The sequence below is a fragment of the Drepanopeziza brunnea genome, assembly GCF_022702325.1.
Source record: "Drepanopeziza brunnea f. sp. 'multigermtubi' strain 214-2 chromosome Unknown ctg1, whole genome shotgun sequence".
NCBI lineage: Eukaryota > Fungi > Ascomycota > Leotiomycetes > Helotiales > Drepanopezizaceae > Drepanopeziza > Drepanopeziza brunnea.
Window position 1 is genome coordinate 60,073 of NW_027094064.1, and position 17,084 is coordinate 77,156.

The 17,084-nt window shown below is 50.5% G+C and overlaps 5 protein-coding genes across 5 annotated transcripts; 4 read left to right on the forward strand and 1 right to left on the reverse strand.

The window, feature by feature from the left end:
* Positions 1-605: 605 nt before the first annotated feature.
* L3040_000001 (uncharacterized protein) lies at positions 606-3,871 on the forward strand (the record flags this gene model as incomplete). Its single annotated transcript, XM_007295021.2, has 3 exons — positions 606-1,146; positions 1,191-3,662; positions 3,735-3,871. 3 exons carry the CDS (start codon positions 606-608, stop codon positions 3,869-3,871), a joined length of 3,150 nt encoding a protein of 1,049 aa, XP_007295083.2.
* Positions 3,872-4,704: 833 nt separating this feature from the next.
* Positions 4,705-5,577, reverse strand: L3040_000002 (uncharacterized protein; the record flags this gene model as incomplete). The annotated part of the gene is made up of 4 exons (XM_007295022.1): positions 4,705-4,882; positions 4,982-5,118; positions 5,176-5,191; positions 5,339-5,577. The coding sequence occupies 4 exons, from the start codon at positions 5,575-5,577 to the stop codon at positions 4,705-4,707; spliced, it is 570 nt and encodes a 189-aa protein (XP_007295084.1).
* Positions 5,578-6,021: 444 nt separating this feature from the next.
* L3040_000003 (uncharacterized protein) lies at positions 6,022-6,581 on the forward strand (the record flags this gene model as incomplete). The annotated part of the gene is made up of 3 exons (XM_007295023.1): positions 6,022-6,107; positions 6,248-6,354; positions 6,490-6,581. 3 exons carry the CDS (start codon positions 6,022-6,024, stop codon positions 6,579-6,581), a joined length of 285 nt encoding a protein of 94 aa, XP_007295085.1.
* Positions 6,582-8,275: 1,694 nt separating this feature from the next.
* L3040_000004 (uncharacterized protein) lies at positions 8,276-12,364 on the forward strand (the record flags this gene model as incomplete). The annotated part of the gene is made up of 3 exons (XM_007295024.2): positions 8,276-8,295; positions 8,469-11,148; positions 11,198-12,364. 3 exons carry the CDS (start codon positions 8,276-8,278, stop codon positions 12,362-12,364), a joined length of 3,867 nt encoding a protein of 1,288 aa, XP_007295086.2.
* Positions 12,365-12,803: 439 nt separating this feature from the next.
* Positions 12,804-14,068, forward strand: L3040_000005 (uncharacterized protein; the record flags this gene model as incomplete). The annotated part of the gene is made up of 2 exons (XM_007295025.1): positions 12,804-13,128; positions 13,254-14,068. The coding sequence occupies 2 exons, from the start codon at positions 12,804-12,806 to the stop codon at positions 14,066-14,068; spliced, it is 1,140 nt and encodes a 379-aa protein (XP_007295087.1).
* Between the last annotated feature and the right edge of the window lie 3,016 nt (positions 14,069-17,084).

Sequence of the window (17,084 nt, forward strand, 5' to 3'; positions counted from 1 at the left end):
TTTCTTTTTCAGCTTGATTCAGATCTAATAATGTAATAATAATAAATATAAATATACATTTATCAAGTCATGTAGTTAATATTTTAATCAAAATATATATCTGGCTTCTCCGCCATTTTATAAGCGACGCGATATATAATTATTTCGCGGGATATAATTGTTTCGTCCACTGTAAAATAGGGCCCTTAAAGCTGCGAAGTCAAGTCCTACTATTATCTATCGTATATATTCGAAGGCTAATGTCAAATGCAAAGTCGTACAAAGCTTGAATTAACTGACTTGACTGCTGGGTTTTTGGCTGATTGTTATATTAGTAACGGAGCGAGGTGCCCAAGGCTGGCGCTAGCCTCCTCCTCCTCCTCCTGCTCCTCCTGCTCCTCCTCAATTACAACCCAACAAACAACAGACAACAAAGCAGGACCGAGAGATCCATCACAAAAACGCCACTTTGATACGCATTTTTCTTACCTCAAATCTATCAATCACAATATCAGACCTGGGAAGGGCATCGCAAGGGAGGGAAGGAATAAACTTCTTGGCCAGGCACAGAGGTTGCCCGCGCGGTTCGATATCATTCAAACGTCGGCTCCCCAAACGCCACCACTATGGCCTACGATCCAAACTACTACCAGCCCCCACAACGACCTTACGACGGGCGAGCAGCGCAGAGAGCCGGACCTCCGCAAGGTTCCTCGCAGCCCCAAGCGCCGCAGGGTCAATATGTTCCTCGACTGTACGACCAATACCAGGACGATGGCCACGGCTATGACGATTATGGCAATGGGCATGCGCAGGATCAGGGCTACGGTGGAGGATATCAGGGCCACGATGGGGGATATCAGGGGCTGGCTGGTGGGGGGCGAGGGAATGGATATCCGCCGCACAATAACAATTACCCTCCTCAGCAAGAGTACTACGGGAACGAGAGCGGCAGAGGGGGAGGGGGGATGCTGCCACCAAGAGGAGGAGGCAGAGCTGGGCCTGGAGAGAGACCCCCTATGCAGAGACCACCGACCGGCGACGGGCCCAGAGGGGCGTATGATTCGCGAGGTGGTGGGCAAGGCAGGGGATATCCAAACGGAGGCCCAGCTGGAAGAGGAGGCAGACCTGGTCCTCTCAACCGACGAGGAAATTCTGATCCTACATGTGAGTAATACCTGCTGGGGGCCTGGCGCATTCTGACTTAACAGCGCGAGGACAAATACAAGGACAAGCTATGCCTCGCAAACCTCTCAAGTCTCCACTCATGTCTCCAGAACAAGCTGCTTGGGATAGCCCTTTCCCTACATTCCCAGGCGCAAAGAAGAAGACATCAATCTCGGAAGAGCAAGACATCTTGCAGAAAATGGCAGCCATGGAAGTCGGAGGGCCACCAGCGCAGAATAGGCCGAGAGGACCTGGTAGCCAAGGTCAGGGAGCATATCCGCTCAGGGGCTCATCGGTGGACAACTCTGGACGGTCTTCCTTGGATAATCAACGGCGGCCTCCACCAGACCATTATGGACGGAGTTCGGTAGAAAGCTCGAGAAGCGGACCGGGCCGAGGATATCCTTCTCAAGGACCACCTCAACAAGGATATTCCGAACCTCGCAGAGGTCCACATGGATCCAGTCCCGGCTATGGTGCACCGAGACAAAACGGATATGGGGGTCCCGTAGGCGCAAACGGATGGGGAGGCGAAGGTTACGGACCACCTTCCCGAGGCATGAATATGCCGAGCGAAGCGCCGATTCCACAAGGGCGTCAGCCTCCAATGGGCGGACTGGGTCAAGGTGCGCCATACAGCGGCCCGGTAGGTCGAGGAGCCCAAAGACCTGGTACCGCGAACGGAAACCGACCACCTCCTCAACGATCATATACGACCCAGCCGCCTACTGCAGATCCATATACCAACAACGCACGTCACTCGGATGGAAATTACGACTATCGAGAGAGTGTAAGCGACCTTTATGATGCTTACTATGAGGAACCCCGCCAAGGGAGACCTGACTCTGAAGCTTCGGAAATGCCAAATTTTGATGATGCTCCTGTTGCTCCTGGATTGCACAGGAGAGGTACTTCGATTGATGCGCATATTCAGCCGCCGCAGCAGAATACTTATAACCAGATGAGGCCCAAGGAGTCTCAACCAGATTTTAGACACCAGGTTCAACCTCAGTCAGCGATTTTTGAAATGGCTGGTGATGCGCCTCCCATGCCAGACGATTATGCTCGGGATGATGGTTATGGGAATGGGTATCATCAAGGTTCCAGGGGCTATGGTGGATTTGACGATCCACCACAACAGAATGGTTTTGTACCTCCGCCTCGCAGCCAGTCAGCAGCTCCAGGATCCGGGCGTGGGCCTCCTCTGGGTTCCTTGTCAAATGGACCCAGACCCGGATTCAATGGTTTTGCCCAAGAGCCAGGTCCCAACCCTCAAATGGGAAGAACAAACGCAATGCCCACTCAATCATCCGCCGACAGCTTACCTTGTCATCCAGTACCAGTTCGTCCTGGCTTAACAGCAAACTCAGTTGCCAGCCAAGCGAATCACAAGCCACCTCCGGTTCGAAACTACAGCAATATCACGACTACCCAGCAACTGCAACAGACGCCACCGCCAATGGATGGAGCTTCTCCCGCTGTCAACGCTGTCAAGCCCGACGACCCATCTACGGTCACTTCCGCAGAGCTCGAGCAGTTGAGAGTGACTGTAAAGAATAATCCAGCTGATCAAACTTCCGCGATGCTGCTCGCCCGCCGACTAGTAGATGCTGCAGATGTGCTGGCCCCCCGAATCCCGGACAAGCGAGCTCAAGCCAAGATGCGCGAAAGGTACATCATGGACGCTCACAAGATAATCAAAAAGCTCATCCACCAGCAAAATGTGGAAGCCATGTTCTACCTCGCCGACTGCTACAGCCGTGGCGCCCTCGGCCTCGCACCTGACAACAAGGAAGCCTTTTCACTTTACCAAAACGCCGCCAAAGCTGGCCACCCTGCAGCCGCCTACCGCACAGCTGTTTGTTGCGAACTTGGAAATGATGAAGGCGGAGGAACCCGCAAGGACCCCCTGAAAGCGATCCAATGGTACAAGCGTGCCGCCTTGCTGGGCGATACGCCAGCCATGTACAAGATGGGTATGATCCAGCTTAAGGGTCTTCTCGGGCAGCCGAAGAATCCTCGCGAAGCTGTCGGTTGGCTCAAACGTGCGGCCGAGCGCGCAGATGCTGAGAATCCACACGCTTTGCACGAACTCGGTCTCCTGTACGAAGCGCCACAAGGAGGGGATAGCTTCATCGTCCGCGACGAAGCGTACTCCTTCTCTCTGTTCAGCGAATCTGCCGACCTCGGCTACAAGTTCTCTCAATTTCGTCTCGGTGCCGCGTACGAGTACGGACTGTTTGGGTGCCCGATCGACCCCAGGCTGAGTATAATGTGGTACTCAAAGGCCGCGGCGCAAGAGGAGCACCAGAGTGAACTCGCGCTTTCGGGTTGGTACCTGACAGGCAGCGAAGGCGTGCTGCAGCAGAGCGACACGGAGGCTTATCTCTGGGCGAGGAAGGCGGCTATGGCTGGGTTGGCCAAGGCGGAGTATGCAATGGGTTATTTCACCGAGGTTGGAATCGGGAGTCCGGCAAACTTGGAGGATGCAAAGAGATGGTACTGGAGAGCTGCTGGTATGTTGATATCTTACCCCCCATATGCGATCTGATATTGCTTCCACGAACGTCGTGCTAAAAAATTCGTAGCACAAAACTTCCCCAAAGCCCGTGAGAGGCTGGAGGATCTCAAGAGAGGCGGTGGCAAGGCTGGCCCCACATCCAGAGAACGTATCTCGCGATCTAAGGTTGGAAAGCAGAATGAAGGAGAGTGTGCTGTTATGTGAGGGACGATGTGTACAAAGTAGAGATGACTTGATGGGCCGGATGATCTTTGGGGATAATGAATTAATTGCGCTATTCGTGAAGCAAGGGAGGATGGGCTGGACCCGTGTACGTGGAAGGCAGTCTGCATTATATGGCTCTAGTTGGGAAGAAGGATGTTACGATAGGGAGATCATATCACTGGCGTTGCTACTCGGATGATTGGGCTGGGAGAATTTCTGTATTTGTACACTACGGTGCCTCAGGGTCGCTGGTTTGGAGTTCTTTGCATGCATATATTGCGCTTGATAGGAGTCTGGCGGCGGGCGTCTACAACACATGGATGCAGGATCTCTAAATGATCTTCTGTCATGATGCCGGCTCGAGTTGATAATTGTTAATAGTGTTTGTTTGATTTTTGAAGGAGTTGTGAGTTTCCTGAATACGCCTGCCAATAGAACAGGTAAAAATAAATCTCAGATCCATTAGTCAAAATTCTACCGGCTTTTCATGTCTCCAGACAGCTTAAGCAAGACTTGGTCACGCATAAAGAGATGGAAGTCGTAAACCATAAACAAAAGTGAGAGCCGGACTCAAGTGCTGCGGAAATTCTTTTCATCAAGTCATGGAGAATCGATTTTCTACCCCTTTCCTCTGAACTGCCTTGATTTCATGCACAAATATGACAGGTACCGTTTCAAGAAAGGAAAATGCAATGAGGATGCCCACTAGGCCCAATCACTCATCTGCATTCAATGATTCGGGCCATGTCTCCACCTCCCGTACACGTCCGCCATCGACTATCCTCCATCTTCCGCTTCTCGATGCTTAATAGCTTGTCGGCCCGGCGTGATATCTACGGCTTGACAGCCTTGACAACCTCATCCTTCAATCCTCCGGCGGTCTCGACAGCGCTCTCCTTAGCCTCCTCGATCTGGGCGGTGGTGGTCTTACCACCGGCGTAGTTGTGCAACGCGATACGGGTAACTTGGATGACGCCGACGAAGCCGAGGAAGAAGTTCACGGTTGCGAGCCTATGCGATTGTCAGGCACGTTACATGTTCTCGGCTTCACCGCTGGAGGTGGATAGATGGATAGGTAAATAAGGGGAAAGGGGAGGAGGGGGGGCGTACAAGATGTTTCTAGGCTTGATGATCAGGCACCACCGGGTCCAGATCAGACCGGTGGCTGTAAGGGCGAGGTTCTGAGTGAGAGACAGCTTCTCGACGGGCCGATACATGTCGGAGATTCCTGCGATGACGAGGGACCACTGGTCTAGTTAGCTTCTGTTGGGTATGTCCTCTCCGAAAATAGCCTGTATGTATACCTTCATCACCGGCGCCCTATTGAGTCGCAATTAGCATTCCATTCTCAAATCCAACCTGGATGGTCTCTCTTTCCCTTCCTCCCTCCCTCCCTCCCTGCCTCTCTATATCTTGTCTGTCTATCTGTCTTTTTCTCTCGCTCCTCCGCCAGAGAGTCAAACGTACCAGAAATGCACCGTCTTCAAGCCGATAGGGCTATCCCACATCCTCTTGAACCAGCTCTGGGTCTCCCCAGGCGCAGCAGTGCTCTGCCATCTCCTCCCCGCGTTTCCTCCCTGCTGGCCCTGCAGGAACCGAGTCCGCGCCGAGCGGAAGATGGTCGATTGTGCTTGTTGAGTGAAGAAAGGGGAGTTGCGGAAGGCGGCTGGGCGCGCAGCGCGAAAGAGGGTGCTGGGTGCAGGCATTATGAGGTGAGTCGGTCGGTTTGATGCTGGAGCTCAAGGTTTGTTGTGTGCGCTCGAGAAAGCCGGGAGGGAGGTTGGGGAGGCTTCGGTGGGAGGAATTCAGGGAATCCAGGCGGTTGGAATTGGAGAGAGAGTGTATGTGTGAGTGAGTGAGTGAGTAGGGGTAGGGTCATAAGGAAGTGAAGGGATTCCCGATTGTAGGAAAATGTTGAAATGCAAATTGGAATAGGGTTTGCTCGCACGGCCTATCATATTTACTTATCGGATCAAACTAGCCCCACCTGAGCTGCTTGGGCAAGTGATATAACAACTACATATTTACTTGTTACAACGACTATCAGATTCCATCACAACACCACCAGTCGAAGCAACAACAGCCAGACCAATCGATACTCGAGAGCCAGGTTTATCTAAGTGGTCGACTAAGTCAAACAACCCGCAACAATGTCGGCCAAACATGCCTTCTCGCAGACGCTGAAGGAGGTGCGATTTCTGTTTTGCCAGACGGGCGAGCAAAGCGGCGCGACGAGGTGAGTTGATCACGGATTAGACTGGAATCTGGATTGGGGGCAAAGGAAGGAGGCTTTGAAATAGAATGCGAAGGGAAAATCGATTGCGCGAACCACCGGACCCAGGAGCAGGAATAGTGCTGATGGGCAACGCATATCAGATCATTCCTCGCCCGCACATACCCAACGATGAAGAAGCACAACCCAGACACGCCCATTCTGCTCCGCGAGGCTGCTGGTACGCAACCGAGGGTCTACGCGCGATATGGTCGGTCTGCCAGTTCTCTCTCTCTCTCTCTCTCTCTCTCTCTCTCTCTCTCTCTCTCTCTCCGAGGCCGCGGCCGCGGCCGGAACAGGCTCTCGGTGGAAGCTTGGATCTGGGCCAGGTGCTAATTCTCAGCAGAGTTCGGACACGAGGAGAGCGCATCATTAGTAGGCCTTTCCGACAAGCAGATTGAGGAGAAGGTTACGGGGCTGGTGAAGCCGGCCATATGATGCGGATGCAATTCGGACAGGTTGGTTGGTTGGTCGGTTGTACATACAAGTAGCTGGCGCCTTACAAGCGGACTGAATGAGTGATTGAGGCTTCAGAATGGTAGGGAAATCTCCACGAGCGCCGTATCTTTGCTGATTGAAGGTTGAAGGCCGGGATGGAAAACTGACTGGGCATTAGTTGGTATCGAAGGGCGCGTGATGGATTGCAAAGTTCCACAATGCCTACATGTCATTAGTTATCATTTCCTGAATTCTCCTTACATTTTCGTTTCATTCTCGCTTTTCTCTATGATTCTTGCTCTTCTGCCACTATTGTTCGATTTCTATTCCACGGAGCTGTAGGAAACCATGCAAGATCAATTTTTGCTAAGAAATACGCTTTAATAAGATGTAAAGAAAATGTAACGCTTCAGCCCGGCCGCAAGCTACCGGACTTCGCGATCTAACATTCGTAGCTACTATTATATGATTCATAATGATAGCTTCCTTTAGCGCGACGCAGCTCGCTGTTCTTCGAGCATCTAGTCTATAGCAATAGCTCCTCTCAGCTTGGTGCAGCTAGCCGTCTTTCGAGCCGTCAATCTATTACAATACTTCCTTTCAGCTCGGTGCAGCCAGCTGTTTTTCGAGTATTCGATTCGTAATAAGAGCCCTCTATAGCGCGATGCAGTCAGCTATTTGTCGAGGATTTATTTTACAGCAATAGCCCTTTTACAATGCGATGCAGCCAGCTATATTTCGAGCATTCAAGCTATAGCAATAGCCCTTCTCAGCCCCTCTCAGCGCCTTTCAGCGCGATGCAGCCACCTGTTTCTCAAGCATTTCTTTTCCTATTCGTGAATCAGCTAGTAATCAAGTATTGGAAAGGAAAAGAATATATGACTACATTATAGACAAATCGAAACGTAACCGAAGTGAAGCACGCAAGTAGAATACGTAAAATACGTAAAAAGAAAAAACCTTTCCCTCCTCTATTACTAAGTGCTTAGTCACGCTCTCAGTGCTACTCAATGGCCCGAGCTCAAATGGATGCACCCAATCAACGTTTTCCTCTTGGGTCAAGCGACCGCATTTTAATTTTCATAGTTTACGATCTCAGCTAGGATCCACATTTAGCTCAACATTATATTAAATATAAATATATACATATATCCTCCGAGCAAGGGATACGGCAATCCTGTATGAGTTGTCTATGTCGCCAAGGTGAATCGATGTGCCAAAGTCTTATTAGATACCAAAATATCACGTGTGGGCATCTCGCAATGCCATCCGGCCCGACGTCATCAAGGAAGAAGAAGCCAAGTCCAAGCAAGCAACTCAAAAGATTGATAAATATATTACTATATACGTACTGTATTAGTAGTTGTATATAATCGTAACCCTGGTCGGAGTACAAGTCAGAGGCAAGGGTTGCGGTTCCCTACTTATTGAATGCTTATTTACTTCTTTACTGTAAGTACTGTACTTATTAACTGATCCTGGCCCTACACACTGGCATTGATTGGCACTTGGATTTTGAGATTGGCATTTATTTGACTTCTTCACATCCACCTAGGGACCACCACCTCCACCTCCACCTCCACCTCCACACCGATATACCTACATCACCACTCCCCCTCCCTCATACCACCATAAGAACAGACTGACTCTCTCCTTGCCAACAACAAACAAGAAATCCCCACTGCCCAACTAACATGGCGGACGCGGGTGACGGGTTCGTATATCTTCTTCTGTCTACATCTACCTCCGAAGCCCTTCTACCTCTTCTCCCTCTCCCTCTCCCTCTCCCTCTCCCTCTCCTTCCCCTTCTCCTCCTCCTCCTCTCCTCGCGTCTTCCCTCATATTATGTTACGTCGCATTGCTAATCATGACCACCACCATGTTTAGCCACAGGCGAAACAAGTCCACCCGCTCGTTGCTCGGACGTCGCAAGGACGAGGACCAACTGGCGATTGGCGCTGGCGTCGGCCTCGGACTTGGAGACGGCTCCTCTCTCCCCAAGAGAAGTCCTTCCTCCACCTCGATCAACAACAATCATAACAATAACAATAACAACAACAACAACAACCAGCACCGACACCATTCCCAGAAACTATCCACCGGCACTGCGGGCTTGATTAGATCCACTTCCCATACAAGCATCCGGCCTACGCGAGCAATGTCCGGCCACGGCCATACCCCATCTATACCAGGCGTGACGGCGTCGATCGAATCATCAGTACGCAAGTTTCGCATCTTTGAGGCATTGCGAAGTGGTGACACAGCTGGCATCTCCAAGGCGATTCGGGAATCGGATAGTACACGATACAGCACATCGAGTGCGACTGGATCAGGGTCGGGCTCTGGATCTGGATCATTAGGGCTAGAAGACACGACTATCCTACACCTGGCAATACAATGTGCCGAGCTCTCGGTGGTAGAGTATGTCCTCTCGGACGGAGCGGGAACCATCGACCTAAATGCGCGGGACAAAGAGGGAAACACTGCTTTGCATCTTGCTGCTGCACAAGGGCGGGGTCAGATTGTGCGCCTGCTGCTGGATCAGCCTGGAATCAATGACTCCATTGCCAACTACCAAGGACGCTTCCCTCTGGACCTGGCTCGCACTCCGGACATATTCCAACAGCTGCAGTTATCACGATCGATATTTGTGGATAGCAAGATCAGGCAGGTTCAGGCTCTGGTTAGCCAGGGCGACTACAAGAGACTGAGCGAGGTCTTGGAAGAGCCCAGGGTCAAGATGGTGTTGGATATCAATGGCGGAGAGTTTGCGTCGGATCCCACCATCATCCAAGCCGGAGGCACCTTACTACACGAGGCTGCGAGATCGAAAAACGAAGAGCTTATCAAAGTGTTGCTCTTCCACGGAGCCGATCCCTTCCGACGCGATCGCAGAGGAAAGCTTCCCCAGGATATCACCAAGGACGATCACATCAAAAGTGTACTACGGAAGTCTCCTGCAGCAGTTGCGGCTCAGCGAGGAATACAAGAAAAGGCAGTTCTGGGAAATGTTTCTCAGCAAGGCCTTGCCTCCAACCAGCCTGGTGATGCTCTGGCCGGTAAGGAAGGGCGTGAGATGAAGGGATATCTTAAGAAGTGGACCAACTACCGCAAGGGCTATCAACTACGATGGTTTGTCCTCGAGGACGGCGTCATGAGCTACTACAAGCACCAGGACGATTCTGGATCGGCATGTCGCGGAGCTATCAACATGAAAATCGCGAGTCTCAATATGGATCCTACTGAAAAGACCAAGTTCGACATTATTGGCAAATCCTCTGTCAAGTACAATCTGAAGGCTAATCACGAGGTGGAAGCGAAGAGATGGTTCTGGGCCCTCAACAACTCCATCCAGTGGACCAAGGATCAAGCCAAGGAAGAAGAGAGGCAGACGCAGAGGAATGCCGAGCTTCTCAGACAGGCTAAGGCCGACCACTCGGGCTCTGGCTCTGGCTCGGGACGAGATGCGTCTACTCTCGAGATTAACAACAGTGAGGCGTTCAGTTTTACAGATACCCGACGGGCCAGCACTCAGACGACCCATCTAATGCCTCAGTCGAGCGTTGGAAAGGTGGGAAGCAGCAACAAGGTCTCCTTCGCCAGCGGTCCCAGCGTCGGAGATGATGACGAAGGCCCCAACTATGGTTCGTACGAGCCCAGTTACATGGGCGACGTTCCCAAGGTCCCAAGCATTGTTGGGCCCAACGGAGATGATGGCGATGATGAGGATGAATATGGTGAAGGCTCCAGCGATAGAGAAGCACCAGCCAGCAAAGACGCATTCGAGATCACCGCCCAATCAGCACAGCTGCAGCTGGATATGATTGGACAAGTCAATGCTGCCTTCCAAGCCGAGCAAGTCAAGAATCCGAACCTTCTCATATCCGATCTCGTGGCAACGCAGGCTGTTCAAACCTTCGATTCGTCGATTCGGAATCTGAAGGGGCTCGTGGGCGACTTGCTCAAGATCTCGAAGGACAGAGATGCTTACTGGCAATACCGCCTGGACCGCGAAGCCGACATGAGACGCATGTGGGAGGATAGCATGGCACAGGTCGCTCGTGAGCAAGAAATACTGGAGGCGAAGGTTGGCGAGTCGGAGGAGAAGCGCAAGATGACGAAGCGAGCTCTTCGCGAAGCCATTGAGTCTGGTAGTGTCGTGATGGAAAGCCGACCCGAGAGTAGAGGCGAACTGCTGAAGGGGGAGGAGTTTGCTGATGCCCTCGACAAAGTCCCTGTTGATGCCGCTGGAAAAGCTGTGGTGCGCAGATCCACTGTCCAAGACTCTTTGCGGCGAAAATCCTTGCTGATTGATGCCGGCCAACTATCTGAAACGGATTCTGAGGAGGAAGATGACGAATTCTTTGATGCTGTCGACGCCGGAGAGGTCCAAGCCGCCCCGATGCTGCCACTCCGGATTGCTAGCCCTGTACAAGAAGAGAAATCCAAGGATGATCTGGTGCCAGATGGAACCGTGGACATCGCTTCCTCGTTCCGGGGATACGAGAATGGTGTCCGTACGAGGCTGAAGATGGAAGTTGATAATAGGCCGAAGGTTTCTCTCTGGGTATGTGTGATTGGTGTGTCACATGATCAACTGCTAACGCCTTCCGCAGGGAATCCTCAAGTCTATGATCGGCAAAGACATGACCAAGATGACGCTTCCCGTCTCGTTCAACGAACCCACATCTCTGCTCCAACGGTGTGCTGAGGACATGGAGTACGCTGACCTTCTCGATATTGCCGCCGACCGGACCGAGGCTACGGAGCGTATGGTCTATGTTGCCGCATTTGCTGCCAGTGAGTACGCTTCCACCATTGGCCGTGTCGCCAAACCATTCAATCCGTTGCTGGGTGAGACTTTCGAATACGTACGACCGGATAAGAACTACCGGTTCTTCATCGAGCAAGTCAGCCATCATCCACCGATTGGAGCTGCGTGGGCAGAATCGCCAAGATGGACTTACTATGGAGAGTCTGCGGTCAAGTCCAAGTTCTACGGCAAATCCTTTGATATCAACCCACTCGGTACCTGGTTCCTCAAGCTTCGGACGGCCGACGGCAAGGAAGAGATGTACACGTGGAAGAAGGTCACATCTTCCGTCATTGGAATCATCACCGGATCACCCACGATTGACAATTACGGTCCCATGGAAATTCAGAATTGGACCACGGGGGAGACCTGTCTCGTTGACTTCAAGGCTCGCGGATGGAAAGCTTCCAGTGCCTACCACATCACTGGCAAAGTCAATGATGCCAAGGGTCAGACCTGCTTCAGTCTTGGTGGACGATGGAACAACAAGATCTATGCCCGCTACACTCCTGGCTACGAGGCCACTGTTGAGGAGCCCAAGAATGGAGGCTCGCGGCAGCGAGGCAGCGTCACCGACCCCAACCAGGTCTTCATTGTATGGGAGGCAAACCCGCGACCAACAGGCATTCCATTCAATCTCACCCCGTTCGTCGTGACACTAAACGATATCAATGACAAGCTCCAGCCTTGGCTCCCACCTACCGATACCAGACTGCGTCCGGATCAGCGTGCCATGGAAGACGGCGAGTACGACTTTGCCGCCACCGAGAAGAACCGGGTCGAGGAGAAGCAGCGAGCCAAGCGGCGGGAACGTGAGCAGAAGGGCGAAGAGTTTGAGCCCCGTTGGTTCTGCAAATCGAAGTGTCCGATTACGGGTGAGGAGTTCTGGGAATTCAGTGGCAAGTATTGGAAGGAGAGAGAAAAGGCTGCGACAGGAGAAGCTTGGAGGATGGTGGAGGAGATCTTCTAGATACCCACGGGGTGGCGGATGCTGTGGTGTATTCATGGCAGGCGCTGGTTGTGTTTGTGTAGCGATTTTTGTATGAGAGAGAGGCAGGTAGGTGGCTATGAGACTCTTGGGATTGTGTAGATAATAAGCATCACGTTCGGTGCGATGAATTGAAACGCATTCAACAACGTATATATACCAAGGTTACTACTACATACTATTCTAGTTAGTCCTCACAGTAATTGATCTGACAATCACTCGGCAATAGTAAATAAACATCGCCTGGCAGGGAGCCGCCCGGATCAATCTGTACTTCTAAGTACTGTAGAGTGAGTAACCGAGGCGGCCACTAAAAGAGAGCGAGCCAGGATGTTGCCTCGGTACGAATCGAATTGAATTCAAGCATCCTTCTGAGAATGCCATCGAGATCAACAACTACAACCCTGAAGTTCACAAAATCATGAAGCGCATAGCCCATTTACCAGTGCCCTCGCGATGCCGGGGCGCCTCCTCTTCGTTCCTCCAGAGTTGCCCCCATCTCGTACGATGCCTGCAAACCTCGACGTCGGCCTTCGCAACGGTGCAGCCCCTCACGGCCTCGGGGCCGCCACCGAAAGTTCCAGTCCCGAGCGCTGAGCACGTCGACGCGAGGGTTACCCGGCGGAAGAAGCAGGCGGAGCTGCTCAAGAGAGGGATGGACCTGAAGGCTATCGCCGGCGGCGCGGGGGGTGGCAGTGCGAAGACGAAGCGGTTTTGGAGAGAGGTACATGTCAAGGGGGCTGATGGTATAGATTCCATTCCTTACACCCTCTCGTTTTTTCCCTCCTTATGGTGGACGGTGGAACGACTGTCGATGTCAGAGTATCATAATGCTTATCAGTGCTGATACTGTGCCCCCCAAAAAATACAGAAGGTCTGCAAATCCACCTCGACACACGTCCCCTCCGTCGCCCGTCCAAAACTATCCTCACAATTCCTCCCTCCAAGCCCGCGCTCGCGACCGCGATAGCCCTCGAATGGGACCTCTTGACCTCGGCACAGCAAGCGCTGCAACAACACCTCATCCCACTCACATCCCTCGTATCCCGCGCGCTGGACATCGCCGACGAAGATGCCTCCACCTCTTCAGGCGCAGGACCCATCCGCACCGGTATCACCACAAGCCTGATGCGCTACCTCGATACTGACTCCCTCCTCTGCTGGGCCCCCGAAGCCGTGGCCGACCCGCCGGGCTACGAGAGGCACGAGAGCAGGGAAGCGGAGGGGCTGAGGAGTATACAGAAACGCCACGCGGTGCCCATCATCTCGTACCTCACGGAGAAGGTCTGGCCCGGTGTGGAAATCGTCGAGATCCTCGACGAGGATTCCATCATGCCAAAGGAGCAACCGCGGATGACGAGGGATGTCATCCAAGGCTGGGTCATGGGGCTGCCGGCTTTTGAGCTGGCGGGACTGGAGAGAGCTGTCCTGGCCGGGAAGGGGCTGCTGGGCGCCGCCCGGCTGGTGGTCGAGTGGAGCGAGGACTTGGGGCATCTGAGGGCGGGCGCTCAGGGCGCGGGGGAGAAGTTTGGGGTTGAGGAGGCGGCGAAGGTGGCGAGTTTGGAGGTCGATTGGCAGACTGGGATGTGGGGCGCGGTGGAGGATACGCATGATGTTGAACGGGAAGATGTCAGGAGGCAGCTGGGGAGTGTGGTGCTGCTCGTTTCGGGGGAGAAGGCTCAGTGAGGGGGGAAAGGGTACTGATGTAGGAATAGGCTTGAGAGGTATGTATGTACTATACCAACCCCATGAGTGTGCATCACATATCACCTCTGGGGATTAACAACTGGACTTTTGATGCCCTGGCTGTGGTTATATGCGTGTGCGTAATGTGTTCTCTTTCCTCGCTTCTCATGGGTCAGTAAGATTATATTCTTCCTTCATGAACCGTCTACGAGTCTCGTAGATCCAACCAACCTTCCATACATTATCATTCATATCTCAACCGATATAACGGAATGCTTTCCCTCTTTGTTTCTCAGCCTTATATACTTTGAACATGCAAGATAGCTGCCAATACCATAAGCCAATTGATATATCTGAGCTTCAACCGACAAATAGTATTCCCTCCTCCCCTCTCCTCCCCCCCCTTACTATCCTCTCGACTTACGCTCAAGGTATTCCTCGACAGGGAGAAGTCTCGCGTAGCTTCATAAGCTCTCGAGAGGAGAGGATATGAAAGAAATAGTAAGATATTGTCTATCTAGTAGCTGCTGCATTGCTTGCCAGCGCAGTGTTGAGGTCTCGATTTTTAGCGAGGGGTTGGATTGGTCTTTTTAAAAGCCTGGCCTACAATGGATATATATGCTGCATGCTATTCCTTGGATAATGGATGTGTTCGTAAAAGACTGGAGCGTTGTTTGTTTGGCGTTCTACTTTCTCCCCGTCTTCCTTTAAATGCTATTTCGTTTAGGATTTTTATTTACATATTTACATATATGCAAGCCTTATCCAAATCAGCATCATACGTAGTAACTTGAGTGAAGCTTCTTTTCCTTTAATTACTACGTACAATACCTAGTAGTATGTAATCGTGCAGTTGCGTCAACAAGCCCCACTAATCGTACCCCTGGTCGGAGTACAAGAGGCAAGGGTTGCGGTTGCTAAAACACTATTCAGCGGTACGGTCAACTTCTTGGCCTTTCTCATTACAATATAAATAACCAAGGCACTTTTCAATATGGAAACTAATAGTAAAAAACGATATCGCTTTTTAATATTAGACCTGTTTCGGGAAAAAGTTCACCCGTCAATGGATTTTTAAACGCAATAATATTCGTTTTCTAACCTCGTCGGCGCCCTTCGAACAGCTTTCCATTCTAGAAACAACCAAACAAATTAACAACTGTGGATAATTACACGTAACCTTCTCAAAACTCGTAATCACTAGCCTCGGTATTATTCTCATCTTCGTGTTCTACATTCTAAATTAATAAGAAGTGGATTAAGTCTTATAAATTTATAATATTAGCTAGCGCTTGCTATATGCTTCTTGAGATGCATTGATCGTTAATTAGCAGCCGAAAAGCCTTCGATTTCTCTTTACGTCATGATTTAATGTATTATAACTTATATCTAATTTTCAACTAATCGATGAGTATTGAATTTAACACATACTTACTTACGCCAGCCTGCGTTTTGTATACGCGATAATGCTTTGTTTACGCCCTCGTTTTATAATCTATAATCTTCGGCCTTTGAATCTCGAGTCGAATTAGCAAAGAAAAACAACGAGTTTAACGGCACTTGTACTCGATGTAATATAAGGAATCAGGATTAGATATTCTAAAAACGATGGCTATAGCAATCGTGTGTCTATCGTATCGATATAAAATTTAATTATCGTATTGTTCATCGATCGCGTATGATAAAAAAAAATGGAAATTATAAAAAAAATTGATCGTATCGCTGAAAATTGACCGTATCGCTAACGAGTAGGTACTAGGAACCGCAACCCTTGCCCTTTGACTTGTATTTCGACCAGGGGTAAGTAGATTATTACTCTCAATCTGCCGTCAGGTTCCTACGAGTGCGATACACTGACTTTCAAACGGATATCGATATCTTTAATTGTCTATAATATTTTTTTTTTTTTTTAAAAAATCCCTAATATCACCCCAACGCAACTTAATCATCTCCAAATAACACCAAAATTATCGTAACAATACAAAAGATTCTCGCACGTTTACAACAACAGAGCTCGTTGATATTGCCAGTCTCCATTCAACATTGCGAAATCAAAGATGTAAATACCTATCAGATCATGATCGTATGCCTTGATAGAATTTTGAAATTCTTTTTTTCTTCAAGACAAAGCAAATTCGATGGAAGAAACAGTCCTTTTAAAAGTCGGTGTACGGAGCGCACTCGTTGGAACCCGAGACTGGCTGAGAAAAGGTAGCCGAGAGATTGCCTTTCTGGCGCATGGCTATATATATATATATATATATACATATAACTGTAATTATACATTCCTCCGTACCACCTGCTCTCCGGTATTTCAATTCTCAGATAAAAACAGGTATTAATGTCGCTGTTCCGTTAGCATCACAGCGGTTTTGTCTCTTACAATCGCTAAAGATTTCTTGGAATCAACTTCCATTCTAGCTAGCTCTATCTTGTCATCTAGATAGCTAGCTACTTCGTGCATCCATGCTCCGCCTAGCTCCTAGCTCCTAGCTCCTAGCTTGCTCACCGCCGTGATCCCTGATAGGTATGTATGTGTATGTATATATGTACAAATCCACGCTGGAACACTATGCAGTCGCGAAACAAAAGGAGAGAAACACTAAACGAGAAACTAGATCGGACCCAGATCATCTAGCAAAATCTAGCCTGGGATTTATATCTCTCCGTCCTTTCCTCTGTGTCTCCAGAACATCTAGCAAAATCTAGCATGTGGGTATCACACCATTTTCCTTCTTTTTCCCCCGCCCGTCCATGCCATCCCATCCCATTCTATTCCAGCCCGGCCTACGCCATGTCCAGCACCGAAGAGAATTTCGTTTCTTTGCGCCCCCTCCCAAAGAAATATCAGGCCGGAACGCCAGAGATGTGGTGTAGTATGCTATCCCGTTTTCCAAAAGTGGAGGTGCCATGCGAAAAGGTCGAGTCTCGACACAGCGAAGATCGCAATCACAATGCCAGTGCAGAAGCAGAGGTGAAATCATCTCCAACATTTCCCAGACTTCAGATTCCAGGT